The sequence below is a fragment of the Xiphophorus maculatus genome, chromosome 1, assembly GCF_002775205.1.
Source record: "Xiphophorus maculatus strain JP 163 A chromosome 1, X_maculatus-5.0-male, whole genome shotgun sequence".
Lineage (NCBI taxonomy): Eukaryota > Metazoa > Chordata > Actinopteri > Cyprinodontiformes > Poeciliidae > Xiphophorus > Xiphophorus maculatus.
Window position 1 is genome coordinate 11887202 of NC_036443.1, and position 15987 is coordinate 11903188.

General features: G+C 39.5%; 2 protein-coding genes across 7 annotated transcripts in view; one reads left to right on the top strand and one right to left on the bottom strand.

Moving 5' to 3' along the window:
* LOC102220705 (band 4.1-like protein 1) overlaps positions 1 to 13585 on the top strand; it is a 45456-nt gene extending 31871 nt beyond the window's left edge. For 2 of the 5 annotated variants that reach the window (XM_023337670.1, XM_023337657.1), the window contains 12 exons: positions 441 to 479; positions 2275 to 2304; positions 2990 to 3145; positions 4226 to 5179; positions 6280 to 6330; positions 7156 to 7605; positions 7781 to 8002; positions 8098 to 8157; positions 10061 to 10150; positions 10259 to 10339; positions 10940 to 11056; positions 11131 to 13585. In XM_023337670.1, coding sequence (XP_023193438.1) covers positions 441 to 479; positions 2275 to 2304; positions 2990 to 3145; positions 4226 to 5179; positions 6280 to 6330; positions 7156 to 7605; positions 7781 to 8002; positions 8098 to 8157; positions 10061 to 10150; positions 10259 to 10339; positions 10940 to 11056 — 2250 coding nt within the window. In that variant the 3' untranslated portion in view covers positions 11131 to 13585. The remainder of the gene's footprint in view (positions 1 to 440; positions 480 to 2274; positions 2305 to 2989; positions 3146 to 4225; positions 5180 to 6279; positions 6331 to 7155; positions 7606 to 7780; positions 8003 to 8097; positions 8158 to 10060; positions 10151 to 10258; positions 10340 to 10939; positions 11057 to 11130) is intronic. The other 3 variants (XM_023337658.1, XM_005808935.2, XM_023337662.1) reach the window with 3 other exon arrangements.
* The window catches only part of LOC102220967 (contactin-4-like), a 91841-nt gene continuing 89005 nt past the window's right edge, over positions 13152 to 15987 (bottom strand). For both annotated transcript variants that reach the window (XM_023337692.1, XM_023337683.1), the window contains exon 23: positions 13152 to 15807. In XM_023337692.1, the coding sequence (XP_023193460.1) occupies positions 15716 to 15807 (92 nt within the window). In that variant the 3' untranslated portion in view covers positions 13152 to 15715. The remainder of the gene's footprint in view (positions 15808 to 15987) is intronic.

Genomic DNA, 15987 nt, shown 5'->3' on the forward strand with positions numbered 1-15987 from the left:
TCATTAGCTACCGCCTGTCAGTCTGAAGTGGAGATGAAATGATCCACTGAGTAAAACACTGCGACTCTAAGAACCTTGGAGAAGCTTTGAGAACACCATTGAAATACCATTTGAAAAGCTTTCTGCAATTTTGCCCATCGGTTTTAAAATACTGCATGAAATTCTCATTTTCTCCTTCACAATCCTTTTTATTTAAAGACACTAATCACCATCCTTATTCTTCTCTTCTCAGCCTAACATCCTATATTCTTATAGGACTTTAAGTCTTCTCTGCTCACTATTTTTTTTTATCTAACTTGACTTCTCTGCTGCAGATAGTATTTGTCACACTTGCACCCTGCCTCATGAATCTTCTCTTGCTGCTGTACTCCTAACATACCTCACTAACCTCAGCTCCGTTTCTCCTACATTTCCATCCTCTACCTTGTCCTTGCACCCAGGATGAGGAGCCAGGCATTCCTATAGACACGAAACCAGAGGTATTTTGGTCACGTATCTTTGTGTCTTTTTGTGGTTGTTTTTAGGTCATGCTATGTTACTCTGTGCTTAAGCAGTTAAATGCCTGTGGAAATATTTCTATTTATGTCCAGGATCTTTATGTCCACGATTCAACTAACTGGAATCTGTGGAATCTGCATGAACTGATGTTCAGAATAACAGAAAATATTATTGATACAGACTTATTTACATTCCTCTTTACATTTTTTTTCCCCTGTGGAATAAGAGTTTTATTGGATGGCAAAAAAAATTCAAACAAATTGATGTTTATGCCACAAATTCAACAGTGGGCATCTTGACCGGGGTTTGTGTTCATTCCTAATGAAGCAAAACTGGCTTTGTCAACATGTACTGTTAAGTCATATAGATGCAAGTTCAGCGCCTTGCAAAACTATTTGTGTCGTCTTCAACTTTTTTCTCATGCAACAACTACAAACTAAAGATTTTAATAGGATTTTATGTGATAGACAAACACAAAGCAGTGCAAAATTTTGAAGTGTGAGGGAAATAATTCATCGGTTTTAAAATAATTTGCAAGCAAAATCATAGATTTTTAGTTAACAGTGCAACATATTTGCTCTCACATTGTCTAGCTCATAAATCCAGTTAATTTGTGTGTAATTTATTCTCAGTATTAAAACAATTGTCTTTGTAGAGCACTTGTGTTTTTACTTGAGCAAAAATGAACAATTAAGGCTAGGTTACTAAACAATTTTTCATGCTTTCAGCGTCTCTCTGAGCATTGTGTGAGCAGTTGCAAAAAAAAAAAAAAAAAAATGGAAAAGATATGGCACACCAAGAGATGGCTTAAAAAGTAAGATGGACCTAAACATGAATCAGAAACACAGCTGAGAGAGTTATGAGTTGGGGGAGAACTAAAATTGGAAGCGCAAAGAAAAAAGAGAAAAAAGTGCAAATCAGTCAGAGGAGGGAATTTGGTGAACTCTGGATTAGAACTTTAAACGCTGCATGAATGTAAAACAGTTTTTAAAAAATTGTATGAAATGGTGCAGTCATGTGTTGAAATGGTCCAAAATCTAGACCTAAATCCAATAGAGAATCTGTGGCAAGACCTTGGGTGTTTTTCACAGGCGCCCTCAGTCCAATCTGACTCAGTTTATATTGTTTTGTATTGAAGAATTAAACTCCACCACCTTTTAGAATTTAAATTTTAAAAGCATTTTAAAACGTGCATCTTTCTCCTTCTACTTGCACAATATTCAATACTTTGTCTTAGTCTGTCACTTAAGTACATGTAAATTTATGCTTGTAACATGTCAAGATATGAAAAAAGTAGAAGGACCGTGAATATTTTGCCAAGGCTCTGTGTGTGTTGTCGTCTTTTGTCAGACAAATGACCTTTCGATTAGCACATTATTGGACTTCTCATTTTGTGGTTTGCTCTCATCAAATCGTTGGATAAAGAAGCACAGGAATAATCCTCTCTCAAACACTCGAATCAATAAGCGACTGCATTAATTATCATTTGGCTGACACTGAAATGGATTGTCCCTGTCTTCTTGGCAGAACATTATTCAGCTTAATAGTCTCGAGTCAGAAGTCCTCTCTGTGCTGCCAGATGGTGCCAGCTGTTTCTGTCTGTCACTTTGGCTGCCCGTTTGCCTGTTTTCTCTCACCTGCTGCATTTTACCTCTTTGTCTCTGCACACATCTGTTCCCACACGTCGCCCCTCAAACTCTGCTGCTTTGCCCCTAAAACCTCTCACTCCACCTTCCTCGCTTGCACCCCCCCTTCCCACCTCATCTATCGGACAAGGATGTGGTGCACCTTCGGCCCAAACAGGAGGTACTGCTCGTCCTCTTATTTCTGGCATGTGCTGTGTATGAACGTCGTCGGGAGTTCTGTGTTGACGAGTTTACGTCTGCATCTTTCACTTGTCAGAACACAGCAAAATAAAAGGAAATCCAATTTAAAGCTGTATTGCTGTGGTGCACGTAGTTGTTTAATGCATCACTTTAAATCGTAATAATGGTTCAGTTTCAGATGTTTGCGAGTTGAAGAGTTCTTATGTTGAATTATAGACATATATTGGATTTTTTTAGAACTCATTTAGCTGCTGCTTTGTGTAGCAGAGATAACAACTTATCTTTTCAATTGCTAAATATGTTTACTTTTATGGCTGCTATATTAAAACTTATAAACTCACTTTGACTCAAAACTCAAACAACAATCCCTCTAAGTGGATTTTATTTAGTCTGCAATGGTACATAGTGAAACCGTATCAGTCATTGGTCCTGTATCAAATTCATATAGTTTGCATATTTCTTGAAGAACATGATGCAACGACCTCTGTCGTTTTATACATGATATAAAATTAATGCTTGAGTTGAGAAAATGGAGGTTCTTTTTTTTATTGTTTTTTTTTTAACAAATCAAATATATTTAGCCGAGTTTAGACATGCTAACTGTGTTTACATTTCTAGCAAGCTGGGTTAATTACTGTTCATGTTGTCCTTTGCTGTCCGAGCAGCAGTTTCTGGATAAGCCAGAGGACGTCCTGCAGAAACACCAGGCCAGCATCAACGAGCTGAAGAGAGCTTTGAAGCAACCGAACACCAAGAAGGTGCCAAGAGAGAAGCGGCTGCCTTCAGAAACTCCTCCTGTAGGAACCCCGGAACGGAAAACGGTAAGACTCACTTCCTACTCTTAGCACTCACTGTACGCCTTTTATTTCTTAATCATGTGATCTTCAATCAACTCACAAAAGTCATCTGTTCACATTAATTGCAGGTGTAAATGTCCAAAACTGTCACAATTGATGTGGCTGTGCCAGTTTATGTGGCACTGATTCAACTAAGTTTAATTTAAATATTGTCGATTGTCTTCACTCATAGTATTTTGCTGGATTAGACATTTTAAATTGAAACCAAATGTCTGTCTTCTTTTAATAAAGTTCCTTGTAAAGATTTTGAATGCCTGTAAGTGGTTAATTAAGTATTTGCTGAATTAATCACCAAGTCCCTGCTGTGTCAGCCACCTTAAGGATTCAGCAGGCTATGGTGAGTAAATCTTCATTAGTGCAGAGTGTTTGAGCATTGCAGCCTCACACTGAGTTCTTTTAGGGTTTGGCCACCACTGCTATTGTACAGTTTATAAGTTTCTTAAGTCTTGGGGCAAAAATTCATTTTTGTAGTTCACAAAACTCCATGGCAGCCGGGGTATTGGTAAAGATTTCACTGTGACTACTAGAATAACTCTGACACATACATGTGGCGCTGTAATAATTTTCTACAGCCACATCTCTTGATATATACCATATGAATGAAACACAAATATATTGGTGAGGGTGTCAGGCCATGCTGTTTCTTATAATATCAAAAGAAATATTACCTCAATCAAAATTAAAGTGAATAAATGAAAATGAGGGAAATCTTTAAACTTGAAACATTTTTTTTCTTCATGATAAACCCAGTCCAGTGGGAAAATAAACATTGTGTAAAAACCAATTACTTTGCATAATGTTCAGGTTCTTTAGGTTATTGCGACCCTTATTCTAATAAATTGATTTTCAAATTACAATGGTTACACTTATTTGGGAGCTTGATGTAGAGAAATATTAGGTAATAGTTTTATAGACCATGCTTCTATTATTCTCATTTGGGTAACTTGAAATTTTGCACAGAACTTGAAACTTGGGGTTAAAGAGGGATTACTAATAGAAAATTCATTTTTAGGCTAATACAAACTGTCTACTCTGTCAATTTAGGCAACCGGTGATGCCAAATTGATTGAGAAGCAGGATGGTTATGAGACCACAATGGATTCTTACTTCAATGCAGAAAAAAGTGAGACCTCATCAGGGCCTGAAGCAATTACAAACAATTGCCAAACATCCAGGGAATCTTTAACTACTAAGCTGGGAACATCTATAACTGACTCAGCAGGACGGAGAGATATGAACAAGATGGAGGACGCAACTAACGGCCATCACGATTTTGCGTTAGTGAGAAATATGCTTCATGAAAATGGATATGGCTCTCCACCTGACAAGATGATGAATGACATGAACAAAGACACAGAGAGAGAGAAAAACAAACCCTTTGAATCTCTTGCAACTGTGGATTATCTCCCTAAGGGCGACAGACCTAAAAGTGAGAGTGGCACAAGGCACAGTGATGCTCGGAAAACGAAAGACCTGAGCCCCAAATCAGAGGAGAAGGATGGCAACAAAACTGTGAACTCGCATTCAGAAGTCACCAAAATAGCTCCGCTCAAACCGCAAAGATCAAAGAAGTCTTTGAATAAGGAGAACAAAGTTGTAAATCCTCAAACTCAAAGCCAGTCTTACAAAAGCACATTTTGTGCTGCTGGGAATGGACAGATGAATAAATTGCCCTACGAATCAGGAAGGAGACACGATGATGCCACTGTGCTGCAGTCTTTAGAGATGTATCGGCAAACCCAAGTTCCCCATCAGACGACGAGCGAGTTGTTATCACAGAAGGAGCTGAAGGACTGCAGAGATTCAGCGGGGACGAGAGGGAGTTCTCTACATGAGGACAATTTTCCAAACATCTTAGAGTTTAGTTCCAAATTTCCCACCGCTCCCCCTCGCACCCTCCCTCTGAAAACACACTGGTCTCGAGACAGACCAAACATCGACAGCAGCCACATCCACTACCGGACCACCAGCCAAGAAACGGCCAAGAGAAAGCAACCGGTAAACCGCCAGTTCCTTCCAGCCTGTTTATCCATCATCGGAAACTAAAGCATTGCATGAGCTTCAGCCAGTGTGGTTTTCAGATCTTGTTTTCTAATCATCTGAATACAAATAACATCACACACGCATAATCCTTCAAAAGTCATGTGGCTGCTAATGAGAAAGCAAAAGTTCACGTCCCTGCGCATCGTACCATTGACTGCCTCAGTTCACGTCCATGGGATCAGGAGCATTTTGCTTTCGCCCCTCCACCCTCCTCCCCGTTTCTTCTGCAGAGCTTCACATCTGCTCGGCCGTTTGAGAACGCTGTGGGCCTTTAAGCAAAGCTCATATTGCTTAAGCTTCAGGCGTCCTTAACTCTGTCAACTTAACACATAGTCTCTCCTTCCAACATCCTCACAAAGTGAAGGAGGTCGTTGTTGCAAGGAATGCAAGACCTTTTCACCCTTTTTTTTTCTTAGAGCCTATTTTCACATAATTTAAATCCCTTTTTTGCAAAAAATAAAAAAAGCTTTGAGCATCTGAAGTTACCTTGGCACCTCTGTAGCAGCAAGAAAAAAAGACTGGAAAAAAAAGGTTATTAAAAGTAATATCCTGCAGAACTGCCAAGCCGCCTCAGGGCTGGGGTATTCATATGCTGCATTTCCAAATATGAATACATCTCCCCTGAAAGGGAATTCTTTTCTTTGTTTTTTAATCAGCCCTCAGTGCATGGCATTACCATTGCACTTGCGATCATTTTTGTTGACGTAATCCACTGAATGATACTTCAAGTGCATGCTTCTGACAGCAGCTCTACTTTCTAAATTATCAGATGTACATTTAAGGAGTTGTGTGTTCATTTAATGAAAAGGAACTCACCTGTACCCTGCATCCAGCGCTATGAAAGCTTACTTGAGAGCAATGAATTTAAAAAAAAAAAAGTCACATTATTTACTAGAAATTCTACCTGTTACTATATAAGCTGGGATTCATGTGGAGCCTGATTAAAAAAAATAATTTTCCAGCTTTCTTTAACTTCCCTTTATGATGTGCTTAAACACTTCCATTACCAGTCTTGTTTTAATGTTTTGCTTATTGTTTGTGTTTCTACTCTCTAGGACACGCCCCCGACCCCTGCCATCCACGAGGAGCATTTCAGCGAAAGTTCAGTGAGTTCAGCACTTTGATTTATTTGGCCATATGTTAGGCGAGAATGTTCACGCTTTAAAAGAACCGTTTGTGAGTTTTAATCAAACCAGCACAAAAATGATGTCTTGATTTAATTTTTTTTGCAGTTTTTTTCCATGTCCTTTAAGAATAGGCATATTAAGTCACTCTGATACACGATTAAAACAAGTACATTGTGTGATTTATGTGGGCTGAAACATGACATATTTCTGACTCGACACGTAAAGCTTCGACAAACTAAATGAAAACGGTCAATAGGACCAAGGTCTTAGTTTGTTAAAGTGCAAATAAGCTTTAATAAACACGTTAGCGTGTTATCTTTCTGTCCTGATAATTGCTTTTTGAACTTTTTTGAGTGCTATTAGTACATATAGAAATTGTACACTGGCTTCATTAGTGTAGCGCTTTGCTTTCAATGTCTCAAAATTTAATGACTACCTCTGCTAACTGGATATCAAACACAGGCACAGAACAGGTCATGCGACACAGACATATCAGCAGCTACTGCAGTCAATAAAGTCTCTCCAACACTCACCATTATTATAAAGGGTAGAATATACTTTGCTGGTAAGGGGAAAACGATTAGATTCCTTTATATACATTATGGTGAGATTTAGGTGATGCTTGCTCGTAAGAAAAGAAGCACAAAAATAAAACCAACTAGTCAGAAATAAAATTTATGACTACTTATGGGATGGCCTGATGAGATTGTTCACATGAGGTTGCTTTTTTAGGTTTTCAAAGAACACATCCAAACTTTCAGATGATTTTAATGTCTTTTATTTATTTTTTGTTTATCTCTATAGAAAGAACCATGGGAGAGACGCCTAGGCTCTGTATCTGAGGATGACCAGGACCAGGACATCCTCTACCTGAAGGAAACCCACCTGGGCATCGAGCGCAAGTGTTCCAGCATCACTGTTAGCTCAACCTCCAGCCTTGAGGCTGAAGTAGATTTCACCGTCCTTACAGATCTGCAAACGGGCATGGAGGAGTTCTCCAGGGGTATGTCAGAGTTGGGAGAGAGGGATCTTTCACCCGACGGGGGGCTGCGCTTCGGGATCGATTTGCTCCAGCAGCAAGGCCCCCCTGAACCACCGCCTCCGTTAGTGTCCGCTCCTCTCACCAGAGGAGCTAGTGGCAGCCCTCCAGCCAAACTTATTCAAGCTGAAGAGGTCCGACCAGAAGTTCGACCCGAGGTCAGACCAGAGAGCCGACCAGAAGTCCGACAAGATGTCAAAAGACCTGACGGCCAGGTAGACTTTTCAGAAGCTTTATGCATTAAATATTGTACTCCTTTCACATTGTTTCAATAAAATTCTTTAAGAATCCTCAGCATTTTAAATATTTGAGAATCAAAAGATTACTGAGGTGCTTTTTGTACAAGTAGAACCAAACCAAATCTGTTTTTTTTTTTTTTTTTTTTGCAAGCCTGTTGTGCCTAAAAAACCAAAGAGGTCAGTGCCAGTGTCATCATCAGTGGATAGAGATCAGTTGCACAAAGAAGCCAGTCGCCTCCCTACAGTAGCGCCTCTGAGCAGAGAGGCCAGTGATGTCATGCCCACCCCAACAGTGAGAAAGACCGACACCAGGACAGAGACTCAGCCCAACGGGTCAGAGCTCACCACCACCATAGTGGAGTTCACAGATCAGGTTGGGCTCATGGTGTTTTGATACAATCAGAGCTTGAAATGTAAAGTTAGCTGTTTTGAGCAAAACACGTAACACTGATTCGGTCTCTGTTCCAGGATCATGGCATCACGTCGCTAAGCGAGGTTTCTTACTCTATGAGACAAAGCGTATCTCCAGTGAGTATAAACAGGACCTTGACTGTTAAACCTGCTGTCATTTCTTTGTCCAATCACTTCAAAAGATGACAGACATGAATGGATAGAGGCTTTATTTTAACATCCAACATCTCTTACATACCAGAAACACTGAAACAAAAGCAAATGTTGACCTTAATCTATTTCAATGACAGCCCAATTAAAACATATGCACCTTATACACACAACAGAGGGGATATTAGAACAAAAACTGCTCTAACAACTTTTTTCATCATTATGGAAGCAAACCAGACTTGGAGTCCACACAGGCAGCTTGTCTTGTGCTGGAAAGAGTTGATTTTTTATGGTGTCTTGTGATGTTTTGGAAATATTTGTATTTATTATTACTCCAGAAGCACTTTGTGAAAGCATACAAACCTGTTTACATTTTGTCATTATAAAATAGTGAATTATTAGTTGAGTAAGATGAGAACTGAATACCCTGCTGCAGCTCCAGCTGCCTTTAGGGCTTCTGTTCCAAACATCAGAGGCGCCTCAGCAGGGGGGACTCTATTAAAGCTGCAGTAGGTAACGTTTATAAAAATATATATATACATTTGTTGCATATTTATTAAAATTGTCACAACACTCTGACAGCATAACGGGAGACTGGTTTTCTGTGCTCCTCTGACTCCTCAATGTCCTGCTATTGCCATCTGCAGAAATGCACTGTTTCTGGTCAGAAGCAACCATCAGAGCCAGGAGGAAGGTCTTAATGCTGTCAAACACAATTGTGTATGTGCTGCTCACACCTTCCCCCAGCACATACAAGCTCAAGGTTGCCGGTTTGCAGCAGCTGCGCTAATGGTAGAGACGCAAACTAATATTCATGGCAGGCTCCGCAGTGGGGGGAGGAGATGTTGTGCAGCAGAGAGCAAGGGAGAGGGTGTGAGCAGTGTGTACACGAGCGCCAAGACATTCCTCCTGGCTCTGATTGATTGTTACTGACCGGGAGCGGTGTATTTCTGCAGATGACTGGAGGACCACAGGGAGGAGACATAGGACCTAGATTTTTGCACAAATTATATCCCATATTAAAAGTCAGGACATGGTGACTGTTTAAATGAATATGCAACAAACACATTTTTCTAAAAGTTATCTTCCTTAAAGCCACCCTAACTCAGGGTTAGGGTGGTAACTCAGGTAGAGCACTCAAATTCTTTTGGAGGAGCGAATCAACCCTCTCTTTGTCGCCACCATCATCCCAACTAAACAGTGTTCATTCTGACCAGGGTTCAGAAAGGGGTCTCCAATGCAGAACCAATATTTATCTCCAATGCTACCATACTGTTAGGAGAAATGACCTGAAGGACTTTGGGGAGAATCAAGTGTAATGTAGCTGTAGAAGCCTGGCTCCATGACAGGAATCCTGATTCCTGACACTTCACTAAGTGAAAGAATGACACGCCTCTGTCTAGAAAATATGAAGGGCACAGCAGACGAATAGGATGAGGCAGCTTTGTGTTAGACATCTGACCGAAGTGTCTTAGAGCATTTCTATTTAGGTTTCAAAGGAATGTATTAATGATAAACATTAATATTTGTTACCTTTGTCCATAAATATGCACCACTGGAATTAACAACCTCGCTGAACACCACTCTGTTATTTCTAATACACTCCTTTGAAATAAAGTTTCAATAACAGAATTAGCACATGCATGTTATGACTGCTGGGCTTTTGGGCTTGTTTGTTTTGCCATTTAGGAAAATAATTTGCTGTTATTTGAATACAGCTGTAATTTTAATATGCGTTTGGCTACTTAGCTATAGACAAATGACTCAGAGGCTAATAATGCCCATTTCGCTGGAAAGTCGTTAGCAAATGGGACAGAAATTTTAATAGTATTGTGCTAACTATCTAGTAATTTGCGTTTTGCTTTATCAGGTGCACAGAAGCGGGTTTGGAAGAGAGTCGGCTGGTTCGCCTATCCTTGTCGCTGAAAACGTTACCTCAGCAACCACTCATGTCTCAAAGGTACGGAGGTAGAAAAAAAAACAAAAACAAAACACATGCAATCATCTCGCATTTGTTGAAAGACCTTTATCTGCTACTCATCTACCGAGCGCCAACTCTGTGTTGCAGACGGTGAAAGGTGGATACTCTGAGACGAGGATTGAAAAGAGGATTATAATCACTGGAGATGATGACGTGGACCAAGAGCAGGTGAGACAGGAAAGAGTTAAATAAAAGAAGGAAAGACTTGTGATCTGTGGATAGGTTAGACTTGAAACACAGTTCAAAGTGGTCAGAAAAAAAATGTAGGGAAAATAAACTGAAAGATGATCAAATTCTCCATAAAGAGTTTTTAAATGTACCCATGTCTTAAAAGCAATTACAATTTATTATTTCAGCTAAATTTGGAAGAGGAAGTCTTGAATAGAAAGTGGCAACATTTTATTTATTGTGGGGAAACGAGATAAAATATAAAAAACATTAATAAGTTACTAATTAATGTGCATATTAATTGCACTTAAATGCTCATTGCAACTTCTACATGTAATGGAGTTTTCTCAAAATTAATTAAATTAATTATGGTGTTTTAGTAAGTAAATGCGTTGTTGCATGCTAACTGTGGTGTGACTAGGCTTTGCTTAAAATGTTATGACAATAATATCTTCTTTAAAATGACTAATAAACAGCTGAAACAAAGTGTGCATTCCGTCACTGCCTATGTTTTTCATATAAACTTTAAATGTATTTTGAACTGAAGCTGAAAATCTTTATCGTCCTGAGCGTCTCACGAGGCTCCTCCTGTCCTTGTAGGCTCTGGCTATTGCAATACAGGAAGCCAAGCAGCAGCATCCAGACATGCAGGTGACCAAGGCGGTCGTCATTAGGGAAACCGAACCATCCGCTGAGGATCGACATGGCACCACATAGGTACAGCTGCTGTCTTGGCTCTGACTGATGCCTCTGTCTTGAAAGGTTGTGATTGTGGCTCGTCTCATCCTCAGTCTCGTTTTACTGGAGCAAGAGTGCCCCCGTGTGGACCAGAGCTGTCAGTACCTGAGCTGAAGACGCCACTCACACCATCCCTACTACATAAGATGACTGTCAGCAGGGCTCCGGACAGAGATCCGCTTGTACAATGGTGAAATGGACCTTTTAAACTTTTAGATTTCCATTGAAGCATTTCCTCTCATTTTGATCTAAGGAGCCACTCACAGTCAAGCTGCAAAAATGCTGTATGATTCACGCTCTTCAGACGATGATCCGCCTGCAAACCTGCCCAACAAAAAACCAAAACACGATGAACAATTAAAGTCATGATCCAACCAAATTCCCCTGCAAAACCTCTCAGGACCTTAATGTTCAAAACGCTTAGTTGAGTATTCCTTAAAGGAAGTTATAGTTTGAGGATTTCTGTTAAATGAATCACTGTGGAATAATCTGATCTCATACTTCAGATTTCATAGAACAAAATTTGGGAATATCTTGGTGATCGACAATTTAGTAATGCTAATGTGTTTGGAACTGAATTTGTTTATTTGTAGATCTATGAAGTAGCCAATAACAATTTCAGAAAAGGTTTCTGAATAATTTCCTGAAAAGTTGTCACTTCTCCACTTCTGCTTCGATTGAAGGAGAAAACGACTTCTTTGACTGAACGATGATGATCACGCGTTGATTAAAGGACATTCTTGTCTCTGCCTGATCACTTTAAGTCCCTTTGTCTTTTTCAACCGACTTATTTTCCGCGTGTTTTTTAACTTGACGTGTGGGTGGCAAGTATGCACACATGCTGCAGGAGCTGCTGTTGCACAGTGTAGCTGTTGGATTGATTCAGAACAGTGTGAAGAAGTAACGATGCTTTAGATTGAGCCCAAGTTTCTCTCCTCTCCCTGCCTTTAGATAAGCTTTCACAGTCCATCTGGATGTAAAAGCCACTTTGGCTGTTTTGTGTGGTAAAGCTCATAGAGTAGACTCAAAACACAGCTGCATCGGTAAAAGTAGTATTTGAGATAATATCTGCATGATATAATTTCTTGCATTACTGGATTGTAATAAGACTATAAAATGGATGTTGATGCAGAAGGAGGATTATGATGGAAGCAAACTGACAGATCATAAAGATTTAGGCTCAAATATTCACAATTATTCTTCTTGTGAAGGAACGGGAAAATCTGTTCTACTCTATAACTGAAAACTCAGTGAAATTGAATCATTATGGTTGAGCCTTTTCACTTTTTAATCCATTTGCATCTCATTTTGATGGTGCTGCACAAGATATCTAAACATATCAGTTCATTTTTTTTTTATTTAAATCTTTAAGGAAGGTCAGAAGTTTTGCAGGCCCACATTTTGTTGCACTGTTCTTTTTGTTACTGACTTGCAACAATACTTTGTTCTTCTTCCAAACTGTTTTGCTTACATGGTATTATGCATCTGAACTCTTCTGATGTGTCATGTAAAGTACGCCGTCATAAGTAGAATACAGTGTAGGAGAAACATCTCTGAACCTTTAGCTGTGTGGGATTTAGTACGTGAACGTTAGTGCCAATTGAGATAGCAGTAAAATTGTACAAATGCCGGTTTTGTATTAAAAAAAACAAAAAAAAAACTTTTTTATAAATGATCTCCTTTTAATTGCAGAAGTGCCAGAGAGACAAATACATAAACTTGGCATGACAAGGTTTCCCTTTAAGTATGCTGTCTTTAAGATGTGGAAAAAACAATTAATGAATACAATTTATGCTTGTTTGCCAAACTCCTATTTCAATCAAATTTATGCACCATGGAGGAAAGAAAATACATTCAGCAAATTAAAAATAAGACAATGCAACACATTGTCATGTCAGGTTTATGAATGCACTACTGATGATTTTTGCTTTCAAACACTAAACTTTACAATGTTCACATGTGTGGTGTAACTTCTGTTGTGTTTCAGATTTCGATTCTGCATTTTTTAAGAGTAAAAAACAAAACAAAAAAAAACATGATACGGCAGAGTCCAGCTGGAGGGTTGAAGGAAATAGAAATGCAGCCTTTTTTTTTTATCCCTCGTGCTGTTCTTTTGGTGCCATTTGGTGGATTGTAGAAGACGTGAAGTATGTTAGTGAATGACTGTGGGCAGGATGTGCACTAGGGGGCACCAGTTACCTAAAAGTATTGAGCTTTGCATCAACACTAAGTGAACCCAGCTGAAATACTTCTCACCATTAACATTAACGTTCTGCGTAATCCAAATCCTGTTCGGAGCAGCCTGTTGGGACAGACTGAGCAGAATAGGCTGAAAAGAGGGTGGAAGTTTGATATTCAGGAAGACACAGCTTGGGAAAGTCGTGTCTGATTAACTCCGTGTCTCCGCTCCGTTTCCTCTGCTCTGCTGCTCTCCATTGCTTGGTGCTGTGTCTTTGCTGTACATTGTGCTTCATCCAAAAAACAAATAAAGACTGAAAGAAAGCTGAAGATGAGTCCTGTTTATTATATGTGTAGCGGCTCTTTCCTTTATGCTTAAATTTGCAATTGCAATGGAAGAAAGTGAATCTAAATTTCTTAATTTTAAAGAGCTATCAATTTGCTTGTAGTTGCACTCTTATGCTGCATTCCAGTTTCCCCGGAAATCGGGGTTGGGTTTGACGTCACACCCAAGATAACACCATTCCAGCTAACATAGTTGAAAATTTTCAACAGCATGTCAATGCCTGTAGACATTGTTTACAGTACCTCTTATGAACATATTTTTAAGTTTTACTTTCTATAAGCAAACACCACTTTTAATTTGTTCAGTTTGGAGTTGCAGGTGCTACATGCAACATTGATCATAGATGGACTTGCATGTCTGTCTTGTACTAAACATGTTTCCACCACAACTTACAAATGCTGATGTGAGGAGCGGCCATATTGAAATGCAAAGTCAGCCTTGCATGTTTTTAACTGGAAGAAGTTGGAGTTACTCCCGCTTTCCCAATGGGAAATTTGACTTTGGGGGGACATTCCAGTTGATTTTTTGTTTTAGTACAACTGTAATGCATCACTACTAATTCAGTGGCATCTGAAGGAAATTACTTGTACTGTATTTGATTCCAGGGTATTAGAATAAAGGGGCCTGAAGGCAAATGTCTCAGTGCCATCGTACTTTCAAATTTTAAATTGTAAAAAAAAATAACATTTTGAAAGCCATCCATCATTTTCCATCCACATTATATAAGCACTACTTTGTTGAAAAACTACATTCATGAGCTAAATGGAGTGACTTTTAGGTCAACAAAGGACATTTTTATGTTAGTGTAATATTTCAGAAGGCAAAAGGTAGAGATGTAGAAGTGATGCAAAAGGGTGTCAAAAGCTTAACCGCATGAGCGAAAAGAAAGGCAACACTTTAATTTAAGGAACATTTGGCCCAACGTTACAACGGGGACAGAAATGAGGAAAATGACATGATCTTTATTCAAAGCAGACTGATCCTTTCAAACCGTGTGTGTGCGCAAGACACACGCACACTGACCAACCGACAGTAAAACACTGAACTGGTTTTGATATAAACTATGCTAGAAAAGTCAGAAAACAGGACCACCTATTGTATAACAATGCTCATCAGGACAGAAAGACGACAAAAAGCATTTAATTTTCCCCCCCAAGTTTGAAACATTCAAAGATATGATTCAGAGAGAGCTAAGATACAAGGTGGATAAACAAAAACAAACGTAGTCCTGAATGATAAGTCGGATGGTAATCATAAGACTTAAGGCTCATTTGGGACCTGAGGATTTCATACATGTATGTCTTGGTTATACACTGATGATGGAGCAAGATGGGACATTTATCATTTACACAAGCCAGCTGCTTGATAGAAATTAAGCAACGTGAGTACAGGCTGCCTTTCCCCACGATGCAGCAGGTATAGCTGCACTGTGGCAGCCACTTTGGTTCCAGTCAGTTTTATGGCAACTTCTAATGTTAGGAATCGAAGCAGGAAAGAACAGAAAGGTCCCAAATTCTGTCTTGTCTTAAAGCAGTGAAGCTTAATCCCCATTTTTTAAATTCCATTTAATGGGATGATCATTTCCTCTCAAAGTGAAAGACTTCTTACCTCCAATCAAGCTTAAGTAAATCTCCACTTTAGATAAGCAAGTAAGCGATGTAGGTCGCCTCCACTCTCAGTTCCGTTTTCTGAAGGAAAAGCTCAGTGGTACACACACTAAATAACTCCTTTTAGAAAATAACCCGCACAATTCCTTTGGGAAAGCATGTACATGTCCTAATTTATCCTCCACGGTGAAAAACATACAAGAATATCCACTAGTTAGAAAGTAGATGAGAAAAACTTGTCTTCAAAAAAGGCTAGAGTCAGTCAAGTCAAGGCGTCCCTTTCGGTTTCATAAAAGCAAATTCTGAAAGCGGCGCTTCCTTTCAGCAACCACTTTAGAAAAGTGAAGAAAAGGATCTTCCTCACAAAGAAGACCTTTTGTGGGCCAGAGAGGAGAGACATGGTAGGGTGGAGAAGGGAGCCGGAGGAAATGAGGCTTTAGGCCTTGTGTCGTCTCTGACCTGCTGTCCTTCCACTCTGAATAAGAAGCTGTAATTTCTGGATGTTTGTCATAGCAGCATTCTGCCTGTGAGAACTGCAGCTCCAAGGCTCACCGCTGAAAATCCCAAGGACTTCGGAGCTGCTCCCGTCGCTATGGATCCTGGAATACAGAATCAGATAAGAATTAAACAAAACCAAAGGTTTGTTTCTATAATGTACAAAAGTGTTGTATCTAAAAAAAAAAAATCAAATCAAGACGTTTCCTGTACAGTTATTTGAACTGTTTGGTATGAGTACACCTATGTGTCACTAGATGGCAGTAGCACACCAAGCGCGTTCA